General features: G+C 34.1%; 3 protein-coding genes across 4 annotated transcripts; all 3 read left to right on the top strand.

Annotated features, from left to right (window-relative positions):
- The first annotated feature begins 873 nt into the window (after window positions 1-873).
- Window positions 874-7,170, top strand: IntS3 (integrator complex subunit 3). Of its 2 annotated transcripts, none has more exons than XM_047057542.2 (12): window positions 874-1,506; window positions 1,566-1,739; window positions 1,796-2,791; window positions 2,852-3,154; window positions 3,776-4,815; window positions 4,873-5,618; window positions 5,682-5,798; window positions 5,875-6,103; window positions 6,160-6,272; window positions 6,335-6,407; window positions 6,459-6,696; window positions 6,752-7,170. In XM_047057542.2, exons 1-12 carry the CDS (start codon window positions 1,318-1,320, stop codon window positions 6,833-6,835), a joined length of 4,302 nt encoding a protein of 1,433 aa, XP_046913498.2. In that variant the 5' UTR covers window positions 874-1,317; the 3' UTR covers window positions 6,836-7,170. The 2 variants fall into 2 exon arrangements, with proteins under 2 accessions (XP_046913498.2, XP_075588435.1); XM_075732320.1 differs by having other exon boundaries at window positions 3,320-4,815.
- Window positions 7,171-7,210: 40 nt separating this feature from the next.
- BBS8 (tetratricopeptide repeat protein 8) lies at window positions 7,211-9,288 on the top strand. Its single transcript, XM_047057543.2, has 4 exons — window positions 7,211-7,342; window positions 7,402-7,956; window positions 8,038-8,810; window positions 8,887-9,288. Exons 1-4 carry the CDS (start codon window positions 7,241-7,243, stop codon window positions 9,041-9,043), a joined length of 1,587 nt encoding a protein of 528 aa, XP_046913499.1. The 5' UTR covers window positions 7,211-7,240; the 3' UTR covers window positions 9,044-9,288.
- A 4,823-nt stretch (window positions 9,289-14,111) lies between these two features.
- Window positions 14,112-16,388, top strand: LOC124493336 (uncharacterized). Its single transcript, XM_047056402.2, has 2 exons — window positions 14,112-14,779; window positions 14,848-16,388. The coding sequence occupies exons 1-2, from the start codon at window positions 14,560-14,562 to the stop codon at window positions 16,302-16,304; spliced, it is 1,677 nt and encodes a 558-aa protein (XP_046912358.2). The 5' UTR covers window positions 14,112-14,559; the 3' UTR covers window positions 16,305-16,388.
- The last annotated feature ends 7,397 nt before the right edge of the window (window positions 16,389-23,785 follow it).

Below are 23,785 nucleotides of genomic sequence, written 5' to 3'. Positions count from 1 at the left end.
ATGAATATAGTCGATTGGTTTGTATATGGATAATCCTGTCAGCAATTTTTTGATTTTATGATTATATGATGATGATAATGACATGACGGATGGAAAGCCATCATCATCATCATCATCATCATCATAATCATGTTATCAAGTAATCGACAAACATACAATTGTTGCCAACATGAACGGCATGGCTTTTTTTCTGGGCATATTTTTGTCACCATATCTCATCGTTATTTGTGGACAATGTGGCCTAAATTCCATCATACTGAATATCCGGATATAAAATGATGGGCATTCATTATTGCCTTTTTCTACTTATGAATCGATTCTAGTTATATCAAATTCGGCCAATTTTCTTTTGGACAAGATGTATATCGAATCAATTATCCGTTTCAATATTGTTCAAATTGGTTGTGAAATAAAATATGATAAATTTTATTTTAAATCCAAAATAGACACACACATACACACACGCAAACTTACTATAGTAGTACTGTTGACAGATCGAACCATAATCATTAAATTTCATCAGATCAACAAATAATAATTTGGCGGGATCCATCATCATCATCAATCCATTGAAATTCTAAATAGAAAAAAAAACTAACTGAATGACTGAATTGATTGCCATCTATCGGTATAATTGGACATCAATTATAATCCAATATATCCTTGACTTGATAGTTAATCTAATTTCTGGTCAAATTAAATCCAATTTGAATTGATTGTTAGCTGAATTGTTTTGTTACAATGACTACTATCGTATTAACGATGGCTAGGACCTTGGATCTTAATTAAATGATATACGATATTTATGAACAGGTATGAACAGCGTGTTTGTTCTTTTGCTTTTCACTGTGCCTCTGTGTGTGTGTGGATGAGTTTTTTTTTTTTTTTTTTTTTTTTTTGGTGAGTGGCTGGCGATTTGTCGGGCATTTATTGTCTAGCTTGTGTATGTACTATATTTTCTCATATTTGTCGATCTATTTTGGTTTTTGACTTATGTCATCGATTCATCTGATTTTGGCCTGATCGTAATTGTGAATTGATCTAGAATAGTCGAAATAGAAATTTATATATTACCAACTGAGACGGTTTCGATTGAAAAGAAAACAATTAAATATTACAGATGAAAGTATATGATGCAAAATCATCATATGATTTATTGATAATCGGATCATGAATTCGGCTGGCTCTCGCTAATCATCCATCGTTCAATTACAACGACGACAAACAACAATAACGACAAACGAATGCCAAATTGAATGATATCAATCAAGTAATTTTAAACGCCAACATCAGAAACAAATCGTCAAAACGTCATTCATGTCGACATCGAATTACATTGGTGGAGGACCACCGATGCCACCATTACAATCACAGCAACAACAACAAACGGATATTGTTTCTTCTAATCTAATTTCTTCACAACAACAACAACCGGCAACGTTGGAACAGAATCTCGAACGGTTATTCGCTTTGAGTCCAGTAGAAACCAAAGACGACTATGAAGAGGTAAGTCCATTCTGTTTGTGTTTTTTTTTTGTATTATCATTTTATAATCATTTTTGTAGAAAATGTGCCGCAATTATAAGTTCGTACAGGACCAGATACAAGGCAAATCGGAACATCAGATACACGAAGAGCTAACACGAATGTGTCGTGAAAGTGTCACATATTCTGAGGAGATTACTCTTGGTTTGATCGTGTCGATGTTGCTCGACAATGGAAGTGATAATTCACATCGTGTATGTATGATAATTGTCTAACATGATTTAATGATTAACATGTCTCTTTAATACAGCTTTTCATAACCATCATATTGTCGAATCGCGATGGCGGAACTTTACTTTGTAGTTACATCAATCAAATCACTACAGAAAAATTTTTACGTCTTCACGAACATGCTCGAAATCGTTTACTATTGTTGTGCAAAGAATTGCTCAAAAGTTCCATACAGAATATTGAGACTATATTCTATAATCTGATGCGAAATATCGTGCCAAGTGATATGAGTCAACGGAATCAAACTCTAGCCGAAAACATTTTAAACATTCTAATCGAATATCGACTCTGCTATGATAGCAATGTACCTCTTTTGCAATATGCATTGGTCAAATATCTTCGACTAATTGCCGACCTCATGCCTCCTTCAAGGCTGATGATGAAAGCTGTGAAATATTGCCACTGTCTACTCACCGAACGTTTTGGTGATTTTCTTGGCATTGGACGAGATTTGATCCGTTTATTGCAGCAAGTGTGTAGGATAACTGAATTCGAACAGCTATGGAAAACGATGCTTAACAATCCATCAAGTCTATCTCCCAAGTTTAACCTGATACAAGTAATGCACACGAGAACTCATCGTCGCTTCATACGACTCCTCGTTACGTTTGACATTGAGAAAAAATTAAACTTTCTTATCTCGCAAGTTCGTTTTGGATCACAACGTCGCTATCAGGATTGGTTTCAACGACAATACCTAAATTCGCAAGATAATCAATTGATACGTACCGATCTGATTCGATTTATTTGCAATTCGATACATCCGAGTAATGAAGAGATGGCTATGGGAATGGTTCCACGATGGGCTATCATTGGTTGGATTCTCAACTCTTGTCCACAAAATGTGTCATTACCCTGGTCACGAATGGCCTTATTCTACGATTGGCTTATGTTTGACATTCAAGATTCTAACAACAACATGATCATGGATCTTGAACCAGGCATGTTGGTCATGTACTTTTCACTTAAAAACCATCCGGGTATCACAGCTGCATTGTTAGATTTTCTATGTCGGGTAGGCATTATTGATTATAATTCAATTAAAGGCATTGTTTATCGATATTGTATGTTATAGATATCCGTGGAATATTGTCCTCCAATGGCCCCACAGATCAAAATGGGAATTCGAAATTCTTTATTTCATCTTGTAGACAAACGTGTCACCCCTTCATTGGCTTTCATGTTTGATCCGACCAAGATTGAGCAGCATTTACGACAACTAATTACGAAAACATTTCCTGATATCCAAAATATTGCTGATCTACAGCAACAGCAATTAATGTTTCAACCAGTGCTCTCACAGCCTCAACCGCCATCGTTACAAGGTTCTGGATCGGCCGGAATCAATGGTCATCACTACTTGGCCGGAAGCAATCAGGTTAGTAAATGGTTACAATGCGAAATATTCGGATGTTGTGTTCGGGTGCAGTGGGATCGATTAGAGAGTAGTTTTAGTGTTAGTAGTATATAGTTGATTTGCCATTGATGACAATATGATCCTCTTATGCTGTTGCTATTGTCATGATATATGATCTTGCCTTAGATTGTCTCGGCTTCGGCATCCACATCACCTCATACACTTAATGTCACTAATAGCAATTGGCCAATTACTACTAGTACAATTTCCACATTCATTACGCCTTCTTCCTGCACAATCTTCACTACTACTGCTGCTGCTGTTACTTGTTCTTTTTCCGCTTCTACCATTTTATCTTCTTATATTTCCACTTATTCTACTGCTTGTTGCCAATCGACTACCCTCACTACTGCTACTAAAGCTACGGCAACCGGTACTAGTCAGTTTGATCCGTCGATGATGATGGCCACATCTTCCGGTCCAGTTCGCTTACTATCGACCTGCTCGAATTCATCGGTAGTCACTGTGGTCACAGCTGGTTCACATCCGATGATCGATCCGCTAACCCATTCTCTAATAACCACGACTTCAATTAATCCTATACTCACTAATATTAAACCGATCAATGTTATCACCAAACAGATATCTACACAAGGACCTATCGACCACTTGCCGCCGCAAACAACACTCCAACAACAGATGCCAACAATAATGTATTCACAGCAACAACAATCGCAAATTCCGATGGTCATGGGACAAGCACCTACTTCCAAATTCAGTGATGATGAGGATGAATTGATTAACGATTCCAGTGATACAAATCCAAGACTTGCCTCCAATAGTTCAGTTGTTGGTTCTAAACAACCAGCCGCCAAAAAGATGAAAAAAACAAACAGCTTCTCGGGAACTAGTGGTATTGTTTCGAAGCCAATGATCGCAACAGCTAAAAAAGTTTCATCTGGCACCATGGCATTAAACAAAAACAATGGTTCTATAAATTCGATTGGTCAATCTATTCCTCCACCTTCTTCTTCTTCCTCATCCTCACCATCATCTACTCCCACATCTACCATCATATCGATGAATAATTCGACCGAATATATAGCCAACATATTGAATTCGACTGTGATGTCATCATCCACCACTTCATCCCCATCGTCAGTCTCATCATCATCAGGTTCGGCCATTGTTGGGCCTAATCAAATGAGCCACAATGGTCAACAACAATTACACATAGGACAACAACCACTAGGAAATCCGGTATCGGTAATCATGTCGCCTTCTACATCGTCGATGAATCCCACATTGATGATGGGACATCATCTCCCAAACGCCAAGATAGCTTCGCCATCGGTAGCTGAAGTCCCGATGTTTTCTAATCCTAATAGTCCCAATGGCAATGATTTAAACATTCAGATCAAGCCTGAAGTAGTAACCATAATCGATGAATCGAACAACAGTGATGATGTCACTCTTATTGATTCTTCTAGTTATTCCTCGACCATCAGTCATCACCAAAGCCCTTACATTGAACATCAATTAGATTATAATTATCACGACTCATCGACAACAGTAGAGGAAAAGTCGCCTTACAGTCTATCACCACAAGAAATGCAAGAACAGATCAGCCAAATAAATTTGGAACCTATCAAATCCATTATTCAGCGCCTATATGATGCCAGGTAAGTAGTTTTGACAATCACAAATAACTCTGAAATAATAAATTCTTTGACTGTCAGAAACCGTGCTGACCAGTGTGCTCAAATGGAAGAACTTGTCAAAAAATTGATTCAGTCCAATGATGAAGAAGATGAAGAATCGCCAATTGCCGATATTTTACCTAATCTGACAATCATCTTGTCGGCCATACTAGACGAGGATATGAGCCAGAAACGTTTTCCCGATTATTATCTGCATTCGTACACGAGTTGGTATCAACCAGATCAACGAGCATTGAAGGCATCGATTGATGGACCTCTGTTCACAATGTTTGCCGCTTTGGTCAAATGTCATCGTGAAATAGAGAAACCTAAGAGCAATTTTAGTGACGATGATGATGAAGATGATAATGATGATGATGAAACTAATAGCGGTGGTCACAATGCCATTCATCTTAAGCAGCTAGTGGCCGAAATGGCTACGAACAATGTAAGAATCGGTTTCCTATTTTTGCATTATCTGGTCGTTACGGGCAATACATTCGATCGAATGGCTGTCTACCGGGATCTGGTTCGTTGCATGTCCAAAGATTTATCGACGGCATTAATCGCTGATCTGGAAACGGCTACCTGGCATGATCTGTATATATTCTTCTACCTGATACCTGCTGTGATGAAAGCATTTCCTACTATTATGGTGGGCAATCTCGATCTAATCCGAATGATACTCGAATTCGGTGATTACAATTCCGTTCAATACCTGGTCATTCTCATACAACGTGATCAATTGCGATTGTGCAAAAAAGATTCTCTCTCGGTCATCATCTGTAAGTTATCATTAACTTATATTCATTCACTAAGATGAATTTTTTTCTATTTATCTTTATTAGCGTTGGCCAACCAATTCGATCATATCCAGCAACATCTACTATGGGATCTGTTGGATGCTCATGACTTTACTCCTGATTCTTATCTAAATGCCTTGTCCAAATTGGATTCAAACAATGGTATTTTTTTTTGTTGATTGATTCTTAATACTCATTGTGTTCATTTATTTCTATCTCTGTCCTTGTTTGCATGTAGACATTTTAGGAGGATTGAATAGTCATCTGGTTCAGATGTTCAAACGTGAAATGCCCACCAATCAATACCTGAAACAATTTATGGCTCGTGATCATCACAAATTGAACGATGCCTGTCTTGTGCTTAGCGTACTGTTGTACTGGGCGAAACGCTGGAAAGACAAACTTAGTGAAGTGATTGGCACCTATGTCTCTTCAATCATCAGTTCTCCAACTAAACGACACAAAAGGTGATGATTGCCTAATAGATCCTGCTCATTCTAATTGATTTTTTTGTTTTGTTTAGAGTGTTGAACAATGTCTCAAAGAACAAGATGAACAATACTGCCAACATTGAACAGTTGCTTTTCTATTTGGACGAAATGAGACGAACATTCGCCAGCAATAAAGATGTCAATTGTAAGATTTTAATACATATCAATTAATTTGGCTTATTATTTGGTCTTTGTTTTTTCTTATAGTTTTCAACCAGGATGCATTGATAGCCATGTTGGTTCAATTAAAGCAGATCTGTACAAACCAACAAAAAACAAAGTAACTTTATCATTTGTAAACATAATACCAGATTAAATAATTTCTCATTAGATATGCCGATCTATTCACCGATGTGCCTTGTGATGATAACGATAATGGCAGCAGTAGTAATGGTAAGAATGCCAGCTCAACCAATAATTCCTCGTCTACGGCATCACAATCTGGGTCACAAAGGAAAACGAGCTCTTCAAATTCATCTACAACGGGAGCTAAAAAGACTTCTAGCAAGAAATCATCAAATCAAAATACGACTGCCAATAATTCGGATACAGAATCCGATTCTTCAGAAGTAAGTTGTTATGTGGTTAGGCTAAATGATTCACTGACTGAATATTGGATTCTAGGAGGATGTACCACAACGGACCATATCAAAATCGAATCTACGGAATAAAAAACGTAGACTACCGGCTGGATTTGACAGCGATTGATCAACTTACTGTACACATCAACTTGTAAATAAAACTACCAGATCAACTCATTTACATCCAGCCCTACTAGACCACAAACATGAATCGATTATAATCAACCGAAAGTTGTCTTTAATGGTCACTACATGATATTTGCCTCATTTTCTCATCTGTGCATATATTCGATTAGAAATTATCTTTTTTTTTGTAAATATGTCTAAATCATCATTTCAAATAATAACGAGGATTTAAGATCATTGTAATTGAATGTGAACATGTCTAGCACAGAATTTGCTAATGAAGTGAGTGCGAAAAAATAAAGTTTTGACGAGCCATTAGGTTTGTTGCCATGGTGATCACATTCTGTGTATGTTGTCTATGTTTAGTTGGTATTGTGATTATTGAATGTTCATTTAATTGTTCAACATGGATCCATTATGTTATGCAATGTCATTGTATCGGCGCCGTTACCATGATCGATGTATGGAAATTTGCAATGAACAAATCGAACAGAATCCAAAAAATCAGGTTTGTTCAATCCAATTTTTATCCATCATTCAGCATTTACTGATAATTGTAATTGATAGATTTTCTGGTGTTTGAAACTTCGATGTTTGACCGAACAAACTTATGTTGATGATCTGGAAGCCGACGAAGATGGTATAGCCGAAACGTTGATGGATGAAACACGAATAGCAGAAACAGCTCGTCCTGGAACATCGCTTCGAACAGCTACAGCAACATCATTAGCACGACAATCAACATCACAAGCGATTCGACCGGTTACTCAATCTGGTCGACCGTTAAGTGGAATGATTAGACCTGGTACAAACAGTGTTGGTGCTAATCAATCTTTAGAATCTGCATTATCGGCACCACGTACTGGATATTCTGCTAGACCTATGACCACTGCTTCTGGACGTCATGCTCGTCTTGGTACAGCTTCGATGTTAGCTTTGAAGGAAAGTGGTGGCGAATTTCTCAACGTAGAACGTTTGAATGTGGACAAATACTCTAAAATGCCACCAATGGCTCGTGCTCTTTTTGAATATATTTTCCATAATCAATGTAATTTTCGAATAGCTTTACAGCTAGCCATAAAGACTAACGTAGAGATGGCCAAAATGGATTGGTGGTGGAAAGTAATAGAAGTTGATTCATCTTTATATATCTCATTATTATAATCTAATGTTTAATTTGTTTGATCATTAATAAATAAACAGGCTCAGATCGGTAAATGTTATTACAAATTGGCATTACTTCGTGATTCAGAGGAATATTTTCGCGATGCATTACAGCATTATGAAGTGGCTGTCGACGTTTATATATGGTTAGGCAAAGTGTACATTCGAATGGATCAGCCATTGAAAGCATTGGATCTATATCGACAAGGACTGGAAAAACATCCAAATGAAACACTTTTATTACGATATGCTGCCCGTATTCATGAATCGATGAACGAAATGGATGAATCGATCGGATTATATCGATCAATATTGACTTATGATGCAATCGATATTGAAGCTATCGCTTCGATCGCTATGAATGAATTCTATAGTGATCAACCAGAGATTGCACTTCGCTATTATCGGCGATTACTGCAGATGGGAATATTCAAATCGGAAATCTACAATAATATAGCCCTTTGCTGTTTCTATTCACAACAGTACGATATGGTGGTCACTTGTTTTGAACGAGCTCTCATGTTTGCCGAGACTGATGAAATGATAGCTGATATATGGTATAACATTGGCCATGTGGCTCTTGGTTCGGGTGATCGACAATTGGCATTGTACTGTTTCCGGTTAGCTTCATCTTCTAACAATGATCATGCTGAAGCGTACAATAATCTCGGCGTTTTAGAGATAACTAAAGGCATTGGAACAACTGGTGGTCAATATCAACGGTCAAACACGACAACAACAACAACAACGACAGCCAATGTTCAACAGGCTAAATCTTATTTTCAATCATCAGCTAATGTTGGATCTTATTTGTACGTAGTTTGTGTCTAAACTTGAGCAATTCTGTAAGCAAAATTTGTTTGTTCTTTTCTTTTAAACACACCATAGATATGAACCACATTATAATCTAGCATTATTAGCAGAAAATTCTGGCCATTTTGATCTTAGCTATGAATACGTGCAGAAATCATTGAATCTATATCCCGATCATTATGCATCAAAAGAGCTAAGAAATCGTGTATGGAAACTTTATGAAGCTGTTTGATGATGTTTGACCAGATTCATTGGAAACGGTTCAAGATTTTGTTGTTGTTGCTGCTGATCGATGGCCACCTGTTGATTGTTTTTCCAATGTGACTACAAGACAAACAAAATCATCGATTATAGAATCAATCAATTCTTACTGTCAAATACACAAACATACACACACACACACACACACAACTAGTCGGACAGGTCGATTATGTCAAAACTTATGATGTCTACTAATAAATCTTTTCATTATTAATTTAACTAAGTTCATTGGACCAATTTTAGCAGGCAAGCAAGAGAGCTAGCTAGCTAACCAGTCAGACAGTCAACTATTCTCAATGATAGTAGGAATAATTAATGAATCAATCAGCCAGTAATTAGCCTAACCGATGAATGATCAACCAGTACTAGCTGCCATATAATTCATATCAGCCATTTCAATCACAATCTTATGGCCAACTCGACTATCGACTATGCGACGCGATGTGTGTGGCATCGATCGAATAGTCGAAAATTAGCCACAAATTGGCCAATCCACAATTTACCATGAAAATCACCAAAAATATAATGGCGTAGTGTGTATTATATGTATATTTGGCCATTATGACGACAATCAAGATCCCGGATCCAAGATCGACAAGAGTTATGACCAAATTGTCGATAACATTTTACAACTCGACACATGGTCACCGTCGATACAGGTCGAATATTGATGACCAATATCTTCTTGTTGTCCAGGTGGAGAGAGACAAAAACGATAATACTGGTTGACATTTTGTAGCCTCTGTTTTTATTCAAACTTGTTTGATGATTTGAATTATTTTTTTCCAGTCATTTCAATCACAATTCATTGATTGCTTGATTGATCCAAATTGATCTATAAAAAAGTTGTGCCTACTTATTGTGGCTTAATTGAATCGAGGTGACAAGGGTGGGTCACAGTATCTAAAATAACTTCATTTCTAAGCTATCAAGCCTGTGATTATATTGTCTGTGTATTTACTCATGTCGTCGACTTGACATTGATTGAGTGCCACTTTAACATTGACTAACGGATCAGTTGTCAGCACAAACGATACATTCTCACAATAATCAGACATCATGTGTCGCGCATCTTTAATTTGGTTCAAAAAAAAAAAATTTTTTTTTTTCGGTAAATAGATTATTTGGTCATTCGATATTGTCATCAATGTGTTTATATTTTATGAGACATAGTTGGTGGCCAAAGCCATACACACACATATATAAAGTGTAAAATGAGTTGACCAAATGTTATTGCGAAAAAATAGAATGAATGAATGAATGAAATGAATTTCAATTTGAATTGATTGTTTATTTGACAAATACCATGGTGGAATGAAAAGAAATGTATCGTACCCTTTAGTACGAAAAAAGGGTATACACAAGCAAATTTACAGTCAATTTGGACCTTTTTAGTCACTCATTTGTGGCAGATGAAAATGCATTTTCATTGATATTCAATTGTCGTCATAGTCGTCATCGTTCATGCTGAATAGTATACATTCCATTCATATGTTTCAATTAGCTATTGTTGTTGTATATTCATTCATTTGGACTTTTTTTCCTATGATGGGGTCATCAATGGTGTAGTATTCACCGTTACGGTTCAATACATACCTACATATTCAAACACATGGCAAAGTCAAATGGAATTGAAAAAAAAATTGTTCAAGTGCAATCACTATACACACACACACACACACACTATTTTATCACTTTTGCAATGAAACTAAATCAATGCTCCATTACTATATCAAACAAATAAAATAAGATGAAATAAAAAAAACTTGTTGCAATCCTATTTTTTTTTTTTTTTTTTTTTTGATTCAATATATGATGATAATCTAGTGATCACATTGTAAACATAAAATTCTTGGCCCCTTCCATCTTTCGTCAGGACGATTCTTACATATATAGTGATTGGCGAATAAATCATCGTGTTCCAATCATGATCAACTATCGTCGTCTCTCTGCCTGCCAATATGTATTTTTTTTGACAAAGGTGAAAGTTTATGAGAGGTCATTGAGTCGACAAGCAGCAGCTTGTAATAACTAATGACGATGACGACTTCGACCACAATCTATAGGTCAAACGGCGACAATGACAACTTGTTGTTGTTGTCGGTGATATGTGGCCCAGGTCACAATCTTTTGGTTTTGGTGAACTACTATACTTATTATTGCACATCGAACGATCGATATACAAATAACCATAGTGAGAAAGAGAGAGAGAGAGAGAGAGAGAGAGAGAGAGAGAGAGAGAGAGAGAGAGAGAAGATAGAAAGGTCAAAGCTGTAGATTGATTCGAGGAGTTGACATCATATAGAATGACATGGCAACAACACCTGTCCCGTTATGCATTCAATGCACTCAGTAATCACACATACATCTATTCCCTGGGCAATTGGGCCATTGATCACGCGATCAAAAACCAAAAGCTCCAGTTTCGTTTTTTTTTTATTGGCATCCGTGTTGTGATTATTATTTATGGCCCAAAACAAATTCATATACAAATTTTTTACCTTTTTTTGTTCCAGTCAATCTGTTCACATTTGTCTGTGATTGCAGTTATTATATATGTTTTAATAACTGGCCGGCCAAATAAGATTACATATATATGAATCGACTATACAAGACAAGTTAAAGGTTTCTAATATATTATATTATTATTATTTGACCAATCGATAGTGTCAACTGTATGTTTTATCAACCATATGACAGCAAATATTATTTGATCATTCATATACAATAATACATTTTGGAATGCCATAAATCATAACATTTATGATTGAAAAGAAAATAACTTCGACAATCAAACTTGTGTTATTTGTGCTAGACTTGAAGAGAAAGAAAAAAATCTGGCCAAATATAATTGGCAAAAGAATCACACATAAACACATTGCCAACAACAACAACAACAACGACAACATTTGACAAACAAACAAGCAAATAAACATGTGTTTCAAATATTTCGATTCTATTCTAGACATTTCACATTCATTCATTCATTCATTCAAATTCATACAACATACGGTGTCCATCACAAACAAACAAACAAACAAAAAAAAATGGGTTCACACTTTTTTTTGTGTGAATGCCAAACATTATACTAGATTATTATTACTAGCCCTCATCATCATCATCATCATCACCATTATCATCAGTAAATAATAGGTCCCCGGTTGGAAAAAAATATGTATGTGTTCAAATCGTGTGTGTGTGTGTGTGTGTGTGTGTGTGTGTGTGTGTGTGTGTGTGTATGTGTATGTGTTGAAAAAATTTTGACCATTTAGTTGGACACGTTTTTTTTTCTGTAACAACATGTTTAACAATAAACAAGAGCGGCAATCCTTTCCATTTATATAAAGGTAAATTAGTCGATAGTATGATGATGATGATGATGAACAAGGTGTTGTTGCAAAAATGAAACCATCATCACGATCATGAGGCGAGAATATTTTATTGCGATTCAAATAATAATGCAATTTAGATCAATGTCAGATGGTATTGATAATGGTCATGGTGGTGGCTATAATCTGGTCAATCATTATCATGATCAAAATTCCATTTACAGTGGCCAACTCTTGGTGACTAATCAATGAGAAACGAGATTAATGTTAACACACACACACACATGACCATGGTAACATTTGTTATTTGTTGGTAGGCTAGTCGATGATAATTGGTTGCATATGTTTTTTCCATGGAATGATCAATACTATATAGTATTTATGATGAGATAAATAGGTGCATCCGCATGATTGCACCGGATTTTTTTTGAGAGATTTCAGTCAGCTACAATCTGGCTAAAAATCATACTTCACCACCACTACCACCACATATTTGATCATATTTAGTCCATTAAGCTTTAGACCAATAGGGTTTAAAGGAAAAAACTATTTCTTTTTTTTTGATTTGATTCAAATTCGTTGAAGCAGAAATCAATCTAATATTGAATTCGGCCATTCCAGCCGAATGAAGCGAAAATGCATCCAAACAATGGTCGATGTCTTTCAAATTTTTTTTTATTATTCATTTGGCGACAATCAATTCAATCATATATGCAAGGTAAACTTGTCTTGTATGTGATAACAGTAAGAGAGAGAGAGAGAGATAGGGTCCTGTGTGTAGTATGGTCGAATGATTTCGAATAATCAAGATAACCAAACTGGTGTGATTGCTTCGGTTTCTGAATGATTGAATAAATGAATATAACGGATGAAGGAATGAAACGAATTCAATCAACATGTAACCAAACAAGACAACAAAAAAAAAAATAAAATAAAACACTGGTGATTGGCTATAACCAAAAAGCAATCGATATAAACTTCAAAGTGTTTCTTCTCTCCTTTCTATCTTATGATGATTTGGTTGTATATCAAACCAAACAAATAATGGCCCCAATAACAACAACAACAACAACAATAACAATAACAATGACCAAAATATTTAAAAAAAAAACGGTAACGGTGATACAATGGGAAAAAGTGAAAAAAATGGTATTCATTTTTTTTACACAACTGTTATTTACAAATATTTTGGTCCGCTTTTGCTAAATTTCCTTCAATTTTGGCACGACTAGGCCCTTATCGATATTTATTGATCGTCACTTATTCATTATTATTATTATTATAATGGCTTCTCATATGAATGAATGAATCAAGAACATTGAAGTAATCAATGAATATTTGACATGTGTTGATTGTGTTTGTTCCAAAAAAAAAAAACACACACATACAAACACATACACAATCATCAAATATTGTTGTCAACCTCTAAAATGGTATTCCATCAAAACATTGTTGTTGTCGGGCGAGCTTATTGTTTGTTGATTGAAGCCAAATATGTGATTGGATTACTGATTGAAATTGGATCAATATATATATATATTTTTTCTTAATTTTGTCAACACACTACTTAGATCTTTGATCAATGATTTTATTTTTATTTTCATTTCTCCATTGCTTGATTAGGGGCTGGAAAAAAATTAATGAAAAATTCTAAATTGTTTAGAATTAAATAAAGTGAATAAACAATCATGATTAATTATCGTTGTTGGCTGTTAGCTGTTTGGTTTCGAATAAAATGGCCATGTTTAGCACATAGAATTCATCATCTATGGAATTTTGTTTGATTATCGTGTGTTATTATTCATGCAACAACAAGTGTGGCCATTTAGATTCTAGAAACAAGGCCATTCGAGTTTATTCATATTCACAAGCGAAAAAAAAGGAAAGAACATCGTGGGGGTAGAAGAATATCTATTACATCAAATTCTCTGAATCAATTATTTTTCTGATTTGTAAATCCAATCGAAGGTGTGATAATTGAGTGAAAATTATCAATATTGTGGTGAAAGCCTTTTTTAATATATTTTGTCAATAATCGACCTTGATTTTTAGTGAAGCTTTGTTTGTGAATCAATTCGCAAACAAAACAAAAAAAAACATTACCTGACACATTGAACAGACAGACAAATAGAGAACACCGATCATAATAATTATTCGAATGGCAACAGGTAATCGACAACAACAACCGGCATTATCGCAAATAGCCGCAATCAGCAACGATAACGATAACGATAACAACAACATGACTCTGATTAATGAAAAAACCAAAATTTACTGTGAACGCATTACCCGGGTTTATGATCGATTAAAAAATGGTTTTAAACAAATAAATATATCATCAGAACAATCCACATCAAATAACGTGGATAATAATAAAGGTCAGTGTTTGATTGTTTTTATCAACAAATTAGACTAACTAACGATTTTATTCCATTCATTGGATCAGGTGTCCAATATATCAATCAGAACAACAACAATAACCATAATGAAAACGGTATAAAACTACTTGATGATGAAAATTCTGGATCTGATCGAACTTCTCCTCCTGTTGTTAAGAATTTATGGCATGAAAAAATTGATAAACATGATAAACAGCTTGAATATCTGACTAATCAAATGTATCGTAAATGTTTACATAAAAATGGATATGAAACTAATGATAGTAATTGGTTTCTAGCCAAAGGAGGTTTTGGTTTAGTATTCCATATTGAACGTAATGGTATTCATTATGCATGTAAAGTGATATCGAATGTAATGCAAAAATTGAATGCGCAATCACAACAACAACAACATAAAAATAACAATATACTCAATACGATTAAAATGAAATCACGATTCTATAGTGAAGTAAATATAATGCGTCGTGCTAGTCGCCATGAAAATATTGTCACATTGATTGATTATTTTGAAAATGATTGCCCATTCGATGATCATGATCATCAAGTAATAATCAACCATTGTGATTCAACCGATAAATCGGCTGGTGATGAAGCAGCGGCGGCTGTGGCTATCGGACAACAACAACAACAACAACAGCAACAACAGAATCCACCATTATATAAATGTTGTTTCATTATCATGGAATATGCCAATTCACAGACATTAAGTCAATATCTAAAAAATTACAGGAAATTAAATGAAAATATATGCCGTTTAGTGTTTGCCGATATGGTGAGTGCCGTTCGATTTCTGCATCAACAACGAATCGTACATCGGGATATAAAACTGAGCAATATGCTATTACATCGACCATCTTTTTCTACTAACAATAATCATCATCGAAAAATTGATCAACGTTTTAATTATATAGTCAAACTATGTGATTTTGGTCTAAGTACGTTGCTTGATCATCGTAATGATGAAAGTTCAACAGATATTAACAACAGCAACGATGAACGAGAAATATTCTTCAAACCGGTGGGCACATCTATCTATATGGCGCCAGAAATTTTACGTTCATATTATTTTTATTCGAAAAAAAATATCGATATGATTAGTCCATATTGTGCATATAAAGGTGATGTTTGGGCATTGGGCGTTTGTCTATTCTATACATTACATGGTTTCTATCCATTGGATGTTGTACGTTTCAATACAAAACAGGAACGACTGCAAGCATTGAAAAGAATATTTGAACCATCCAACGAATGGCAACAACAATATCGTAATGATGCATTGTACACGCAAATATATGGTAGAAATATTGAAAAAAGACTTCGAAATTATAATTATCGATTAAGCTCTGATTGTCGAGATTGTCTATCATGGATGTTGGCCATACAGCCAACAAAACGAGCCACAATCGAACAGATTGGTGAACATCCATTTATGGCCAACATTAACAACAACAACAATAACAACAATAGCACAAAGAACCGTCGTAACAAGACAAACATTATTTAAAAAATTGTTCACATTTTTTTTTGCGTGTACATGTGATGAGGGAGTGTGTTGCTGGTCATCTTATTAAAGAAAAAAGCTCTCAAATATATAATTGACATAAGCCGATTTGCTTTTTTACCAAATTAATCGCTCAATTAATGGTCAAAAAACGATCATGCAGACACACATACACACACACACTCACACACACAATATAAAATGATGATCATATCACGCCAACGGCCCATTAATTTGGTCGTTGACGATGACATGTAATTTTTTTTGTTGTTGTTGTAAATGTCGATCGTGTCCGAGTTTTGACCACACGATCCAGATTAGTAAAGATAAATAATGTACAAATGAACAGGTATAGCACCACAAGAATGAAAATGAGCTGCCAAAATCATAATGATGATAACGCGACCGATAGATATATACAACAACAACAACAACAACAATTAGTCAAAATCTTGTTTCGTTTGTATAATATAATCATGAATTATGTTCTCATATCGAATAGACACTTCTTAAAGTTATTTTTTTTTCTAGAGAACCAAGGAATTTCTTGACAAGATAAGCTTGATGTTGGGAATATAAACGGAAAAAAATGATGATTATTGTTGGCGGTTATGCGTGTGGATTCAAACAGTTTAGAGAGAGAGAGAGAGACACGAAAAAAATAGTATGAGAAAAGATCATTTGTCATAAGCCAAATGATGACCATGAGTGTGTGTGTGTGTGTTTGTCAGCATGTAGCCAACAATTTGATTTAGCCAAAATGTTGTTGTTGTTGTTGACTTTTATGAAATAATTCATATATAATACACATACATAAAATGTCAATCATCAACAATTATTCTGACATCTTAATTTATATAATATATCCAAGATCCGATTCAAACATCGATGATGATGATGATGATTATGATGCCGTTCATAATTGATGGTAATTCTCACCTGACCTCCAGCAATGAACATAGAATTTCATATTTTTTTTCACTTTTTTTCAAATAAAATTTGAGAATGATTTCAAGTTCCGTGATCACCTGTGTGTGTGTGTGAGTGTGAATGATAATCTAAAAAAACCCTTGGCCACCACACATATACCAAAGACAAAATTTTTTTTTTTTTTTTGATCAATCAAATGATGATCAACATGTGGTGTTGAGGGTGGAAGAGTAGGTGTGTTAATCATAATTCATATGATTTGATTGCTATTTTTTTTTATCATTCATAAGCCGGTCAACCGAAAAAATTGTCTGTTTGTTGGTATTTTTTTTATTTAATTCATGAATTATGATGATAGCGGCATCTGTAATGAAGCCGTTTTCATAATTCAAAATGGTGGCCATGATAAATGCAGAATATCTAAATTCGAATCACACAGATTTCGATGCAAATCAATCGGTAATTTTTAGTTTTTTTTTTCATCTCATTTGATTTAAAAAAATATAAACTAAACTGAAATTGGCAACTCCTTGATTCATTGGAAATTGTAGGATTGGTTATGATGGCGCCGAAATTTTTTTTTTGTTGTTGTAAATAAAGCGAAACGAATAAAACACCAACGCAGGAGCTAAATAAACATTCAGTTAAGTCACATTCCCCATCGTTTCACCCCCATTTTTCATCATCACACATTTCATCGTTGTTTGTTGATTTAGTCAAATATATATATTAATCGATAACTTCGAAGAAGAAGAAAAAGAAGAAGAAGAAAAAGAAGCTCCGACAATCAACAAGGTTTTCGTCTGCCGTCATATTTTTGCGAGAAAAAAAAATGCATCAAGAAATGGCCATCTCTTCAATTCTCAATTGACTTTGAAAGTGTGTAAAAAAAAATCATCTATAGTGTATGGAGACCATATGAGAGGTGAGAGAGAGTCAATATTTAATTTTTAAATTAACACACACACACAGGGCCACTCAATGAGACTGACACTATAGTAAAAAAAAACCTATCGTGAACAAAAGAAAAAAAAAGATAAACAAAATAACAATTTATTTCAATGTACAAAAAAAAATTTGAAAACAGAACAGAACAGAACAGAAAATAAACATTTTCATTGTCTTGAACAAGAAAATAAAATAAAATATAAATTGACCAGGCTGTGACGATCAATCTATGTGAATCATCATCTTGTGTTATGATTATAATGATCATGTGTATATCTGTGTGTGTGTTTGCAGAATCTGAAAATGGATTCTAGAAAAAAAAATGGTGATTGATCATCATCTTCATGGCCTAGGTTTTTGGCAGGTCTGATTTCTTCTTCTTTTTTTTCTAATATTCATCTGATAGATAGATGATGGTGGTGGTGGTGGTGGTGTTGGTAGCTATTAATTTGTCAAGTGTGAATTGTTTCACACTACCATACTAGACCATGTTGTTGTTGTTACTGAAATTAATTACAAAAATAATATATACCAGATAATGTTGCCATAGGGGCCATTTCAAATAATAATAATAATAATGGTCATTGGTCAAGTGAGAAAATTATTATCATCCACTCACAACAACAATGACCTAGAGACCATATCAATCGGCGATTGATAGATTCTATTGATCAAATTTATTTTGAATGGCAATTATTATTTATTGAACTGTCATTGATAATGATTGGCTTATTGAACTTATGAAAACACACACACAGAGTTCTGATCAATAATAATCGATATATCCGAATAATTGATAGATTCTCACTATTGAGCTGTCAAATATTAACTGTGAGCAAAAAAAAAAAGACAAAAACCATACGAATGCAACAAGTCGAACATTTTTTTTTTTTGGCAATCTTGGCAATCTGAAAATTCTCTTTTTTTCTTGTTGACTAACTCTCACACCTGTGATATACGAGCAACAAAAATTATCTGTGGATCTATCACAATCAATCTTTTTCTTGTGTGAACAAGCAAAAAAAAACTAGCAAGAATGATGTATGTGCATGGAATTTATATATTTAAATTAATCCTAACGCTAATCAATTAATCGAAACATATTCAAGCAATCAAAAAGAAATTCAAGTGAGATTCGTACGAATAGATAACCGAAGATTAATGAACCAAAAAAAGAAAGTCATCTGTATGAAAATATTGGCATTCACCAGCATATATTACATAAGACATGACCAATATGGCCGACATTTGCATTTTTGCATCAAGATTCAAGATTCAATCAATTTCAAAGTTATATATACACACATTCTTGTTTGGATTATAATTCAATTAATTGATGCTTGCTAGCTATATTTAGTTAGCTATAGCTACTGGCAAATATTAAGAGGGTTTTGCACCCATATCATGCAGAGAGTAAGAACTTTAGAAGTAGTAGAAGGTGATTGTTAATTAATTTCTATATAATACTAAAAAACTAAAACTCTAAAAGTTTTCCATCATCAATCAGCCAACTGCTGTTCAATTATTTCATGCTCTCATCATCGATTTGTCACACACACACACATACACTTGGCCAATGAGTTTATTTGTTTTATTTATTATTATTATGAATAACACACCTGTATATATGTTGCCCACTCACTACCTACACTTGGAAAATTGTTGTATTGACATTCGATTTACAATTAGATTAATCGTTTTTGATCGTTGTTGATAGCAACAACAACAAAAAAAAACTGGCCAGTAACGAATTTTCGATACCAATACCACTACAGACTGATGATGTAAAAAGATGTGATTGGCCTATGCATTTGAATAGTGTCGCATTTTTTTTTATTCTGGATAATCTGAAATTACAAAGGCAAAAAAAAAATAGTTTAAAAAATCATCCAAAAACAAATCGTATAAACAAAATCACTTACGAACAAAAGGGGACGTGACAAGTGGGGAAGCCAATGACGACGGCGACGACGAGCAGGTGATGATAATCAATAAAGGTGTTTGAGGTCCAATGAATGTATTTGGCTAGGTCTATTTAGAGACTAATTTTTCGTTTCTGGACTGCACCTATTTTATTGTTGCTGCTGCTTCTGGCTATCGTTGACCAAAATGAATGTGTCAGTAATCACTATTGATGACTATACATTATATATAACCATGTCGGCCATATTTCATCATCATCATCATAATGGACCAGAATGTATTTTTCGATTTTTTTTGTTGAGTTTAAATCAGGGTCAAAAATATCGTTGATGGTCGGCTAATTATAATTTGGAATAACAACAATAATCATGTTGAACAAGATCAATCAATTCCGTCATTGTTGGTGAATCAAATGTAGCTATGAATTGATTGGCCATGATCATTCAATCGATGATGATGATGATGAGCATTTGGAAATAGCCACACTGGGGTGTCAATTTTTTTTTTTGAAAATGTTCCAAAAAAAACCAAAGAAACTTGTTATCGATGAAAGTTGTCGAGATCACACCTTTCTATTTTTCATTTCTTTTTTTCGTTTGTTTCTCTCCGATGGTCATCCATATCCAAAATGTCGAATGAAAATCAAATCGAATCTTTTGCCGGCTTTGTTCTGATATATTTTGCCCTCACTCTATCGGATATTTGTCGCCTTTGGATTGACCATTCTTTTTTTTTTTTTGTTTGATTCACCATTGTCATTGTCGTCATCATTATATATTGATCGATTAAATGGCCAAAAATTGAATGAATAGATCCCTTTTCACCCCCCCCCGCCACAAATCGACATGATTATTATTATTATTGTCCATGGCGGTTTCAATGAACAAACTACCATCATTCCCGCCTCGAGTTAATTGCAATTTTAGTGAGAGACAGACATAGTGAGAATAAAAATCTGGTGACCACGTATTCGTAAATAATTTTCTATTTTTTTTTGCATTCATTCAAACAAACAAACAAAATGCCATGTGAATGACAAAAAAAAACGGTGTCTCGTTTGGCACTTTTCCGTATTTTTTATTATTAATCGCACAAAATAAAGAATTGGCTAAATGTGAAATAAAATTTAAAAAAAAAAATTATTGATTTGTAGTAGGCTTCTCGAAACATAACATACATACATGAATTTGAATGAATGGCGGAAAATTTTTCTTCATGTGATCAATGAATCGAAAATTTGTGAATTATTTATACCGAAATGGTTTTGGTCCATTATTCGATTTCGGATTGTTTTTTGTCATGCATACATAAACACACTATACTACACACTATAGAAAAAAAACTCTCGACTTGGAGTGTATATATATCCGATATACAGAATAGGTAAAGATTGACTTTTGTTGATCGATTTTCAATTGTTCAATATGATATATACTCATTATTCGACTTATTGACTTCTGTGTATCTTCTTCTCTCTCTCTGTGTGTAACATATATGAATGCCGAAACTACATACTGAATGACTGAAAGCAGCAGCTAAATATGTGTGACATTTGGAGGCTCATATTCATTCATTCATTCATAACTAACAACAGTAAACTGTCATCGAAAAAAAAATAAAGAAAAGTCAATTTTTTTTTCTTGCAATGTCGCCACCGTTTTTTTTCCCGTTTCATTCATTTTAAACAAATTTATTTATTATATATTTGGTAAAGCGGCTATATCAATTTTTTTTCTGGTGAAGAAAAATTTGCTTTGTTCAATGAATTCAATGAATAAAAAATTTTTCTTTCATTACATAGAAATTTGATGATTCAAACAACCAATCAAATGACACTTGATGAACGACGACATTATGTTTAAATGGCTACTTGTGTCAATTTATTTTTTTTTGAGATTGTGTCGAAAAAAAAACCAATTTAGCCCATATGTTACAGCCGTTTTTATGTATAGTGGGCATTCAAATCATTCTGAAATGATGATTTTGTTCTTTTTTTTTTGACCATGAATAATTCATTTTGTCATTCGATTCATATATTCGAAAAAAAAGATCAATTCTGTCTGTGTTCATCATTAATTTAATTCATGACTAGTTCAGTTCGATTCATTGATCATTGATTAATCATGACAAATAATTTGATTGCTGCATACGAATTTTTTTTTTTTTTTGGTTGTAACCACCCAAAACAAAATCATCTGCTCACATTAAACGGAAATGGCAAAAATCACGTACCGGATTCACGCGCTACTGGCCTACTCTTATTTTTTTTTTTTTTTTTTTGGTATGATCGAATGATTGTTCGTGATCGACACCTACTTATCACCTGTCGGATCATCATAATTATTATCATTCAAATCAAATCAAAAAGCTGTGAATTTGTGGCACGAATTTCATTTTTTTTTTTTTGCTATCTAGCAAACTTGTTACTATTTGTAACTAGCTAGAAGCGTCAAACTGTCGAAATCATCATTGTCGAGAATTTGATCGTGATGTCAAGTGTAGTTGCCGCTGCCATCGCTTATATCTAGTTTGGTTTATTGGTTCATTACATGATCACACACATACACGCACAAAAAAAAACATAGTTTGATAATTGGTCGATAATTTGATGATAATCACCCAATGGCTAACAATTAGTTATTGCTGCTCTTTCGTTAATGGGCAACAATCAGATTTTGAATCGTGACCCTGGCCATTGCCAATACACAAACATACACATGGCCAAAAAAAAAAAAATACTAAACAACAACCAGCAATGACCAACGTTTCTAATAGTCAATTTTGTTTGGTTTTGGATCCTCATCATCATCATCATCAATTCGATTCCGTGACCAATTGGTCATATATTTTTTGTATCGATAAGGCTAACATATGGTCCACACATAAACACATGTGTCACCAAAATGATCAAAAAAAAAAATGTGATTATGAATCGAAAATATCTTTTAAATAAATATCAAACTTATAGAAAGAAATTCACACATACATTCCAAGATGACCACTATTGTCATTTGTTCCAATTTTGTTCAACCGATGATGATGATGAGGATGATGACAATGATCAACCATAACGAATTTTTTTTTTGACCGCCAATTTGATATGGTTCATTCAGTTTAGTCAATCTATAGTTTGGTTTTGATCTGTTTGCTACTACCCATGCATGAATGTATATAACAAATGTCATTCAATGATATGCCATTTTCATGGCATATGTTCAAATGGAACATTTTCTGGTTCAAATTGGTGTTTTCATTTTTCGAATTGGAACCATTATGGTTTACGAAAATCAAATTAGAATATAACTTCTTCTTATTCTATCAGTCGTATATTGAAATACGAAAATCGATGTGTGTGTGTAAACAACAAACATGATAAAAAAAAATCAAAAATCGATTCGGTTTGGTTCCAAAAATCAATTGAGATAAAAAAAAATTTATTGATGCCCATCGCTGTTTAGGGCTGTTTTTTTTGGGAACCTATAAGTAGGCCTGACTAACTATTATCTATGCATGTAAGGCAAATATGTTTGACAACCATATACAACAACTTGTCGTAAAAAAAGAAAAAGTCGAGTAGGTAGTATCAACTTGACACTATGATCAATTCAGTGGCCATTAGGATTGACCTTACCGAATCGATTGGCTATATTCTTTCATTTGGTTTCGGTTATCGATGTTTGATT

Source organism: Dermatophagoides farinae, chromosome 6, assembly GCF_024713945.1.
Source record: "Dermatophagoides farinae isolate YC_2012a chromosome 6, ASM2471394v1, whole genome shotgun sequence".
Taxonomy (NCBI): domain Eukaryota; kingdom Metazoa; phylum Arthropoda; class Arachnida; order Sarcoptiformes; family Pyroglyphidae; genus Dermatophagoides; species Dermatophagoides farinae.
This window is presented reverse-complemented; position numbering and strand designations above follow the sequence as displayed.

Excerpts from the sequence above, each read along its gene's own strand:
- IntS3 (XM_075732320.1), top strand. The coding sequence starts at position 1,318 with ATGTCGACATCGAATTACATTGGTGGAGGACCACCGATGCCACCATTA. Across the intron at positions 4,816-4,872 it reads CAGCGCCTATATGATGCCAG|AAACCGTGCTGACCAGTGTG; the intron begins GTAAGTAGTTTT and ends TTTGACTGTCAG. Across the intron at positions 6,273-6,334 it reads CAGCAATAAAGATGTCAATT|TTTTCAACCAGGATGCATTG; the intron begins GTAAGATTTTAA and ends TTTTTCTTATAG.
- BBS8 (XM_047057543.2), top strand. The coding sequence starts at position 7,241 with ATGGATCCATTATGTTATGCAATGTCATTGTATCGGCGCCGTTACCAT. Across the intron at positions 7,343-7,401 it reads AACAGAATCCAAAAAATCAG|ATTTTCTGGTGTTTGAAACT; the intron begins GTTTGTTCAATC and ends TGTAATTGATAG. Across the intron at positions 7,957-8,037 it reads AAATGGATTGGTGGTGGAAA|GCTCAGATCGGTAAATGTTA; the intron begins GTAATAGAAGTT and ends ATAAATAAACAG.
- LOC124493336 (XM_047056402.2), top strand. The coding sequence starts at position 14,560 with ATGGCAACAGGTAATCGACAACAACAACCGGCATTATCGCAAATAGCC. Across the intron at positions 14,780-14,847 it reads TAACGTGGATAATAATAAAG|GTGTCCAATATATCAATCAG; the intron begins GTCAGTGTTTGA and ends TCATTGGATCAG.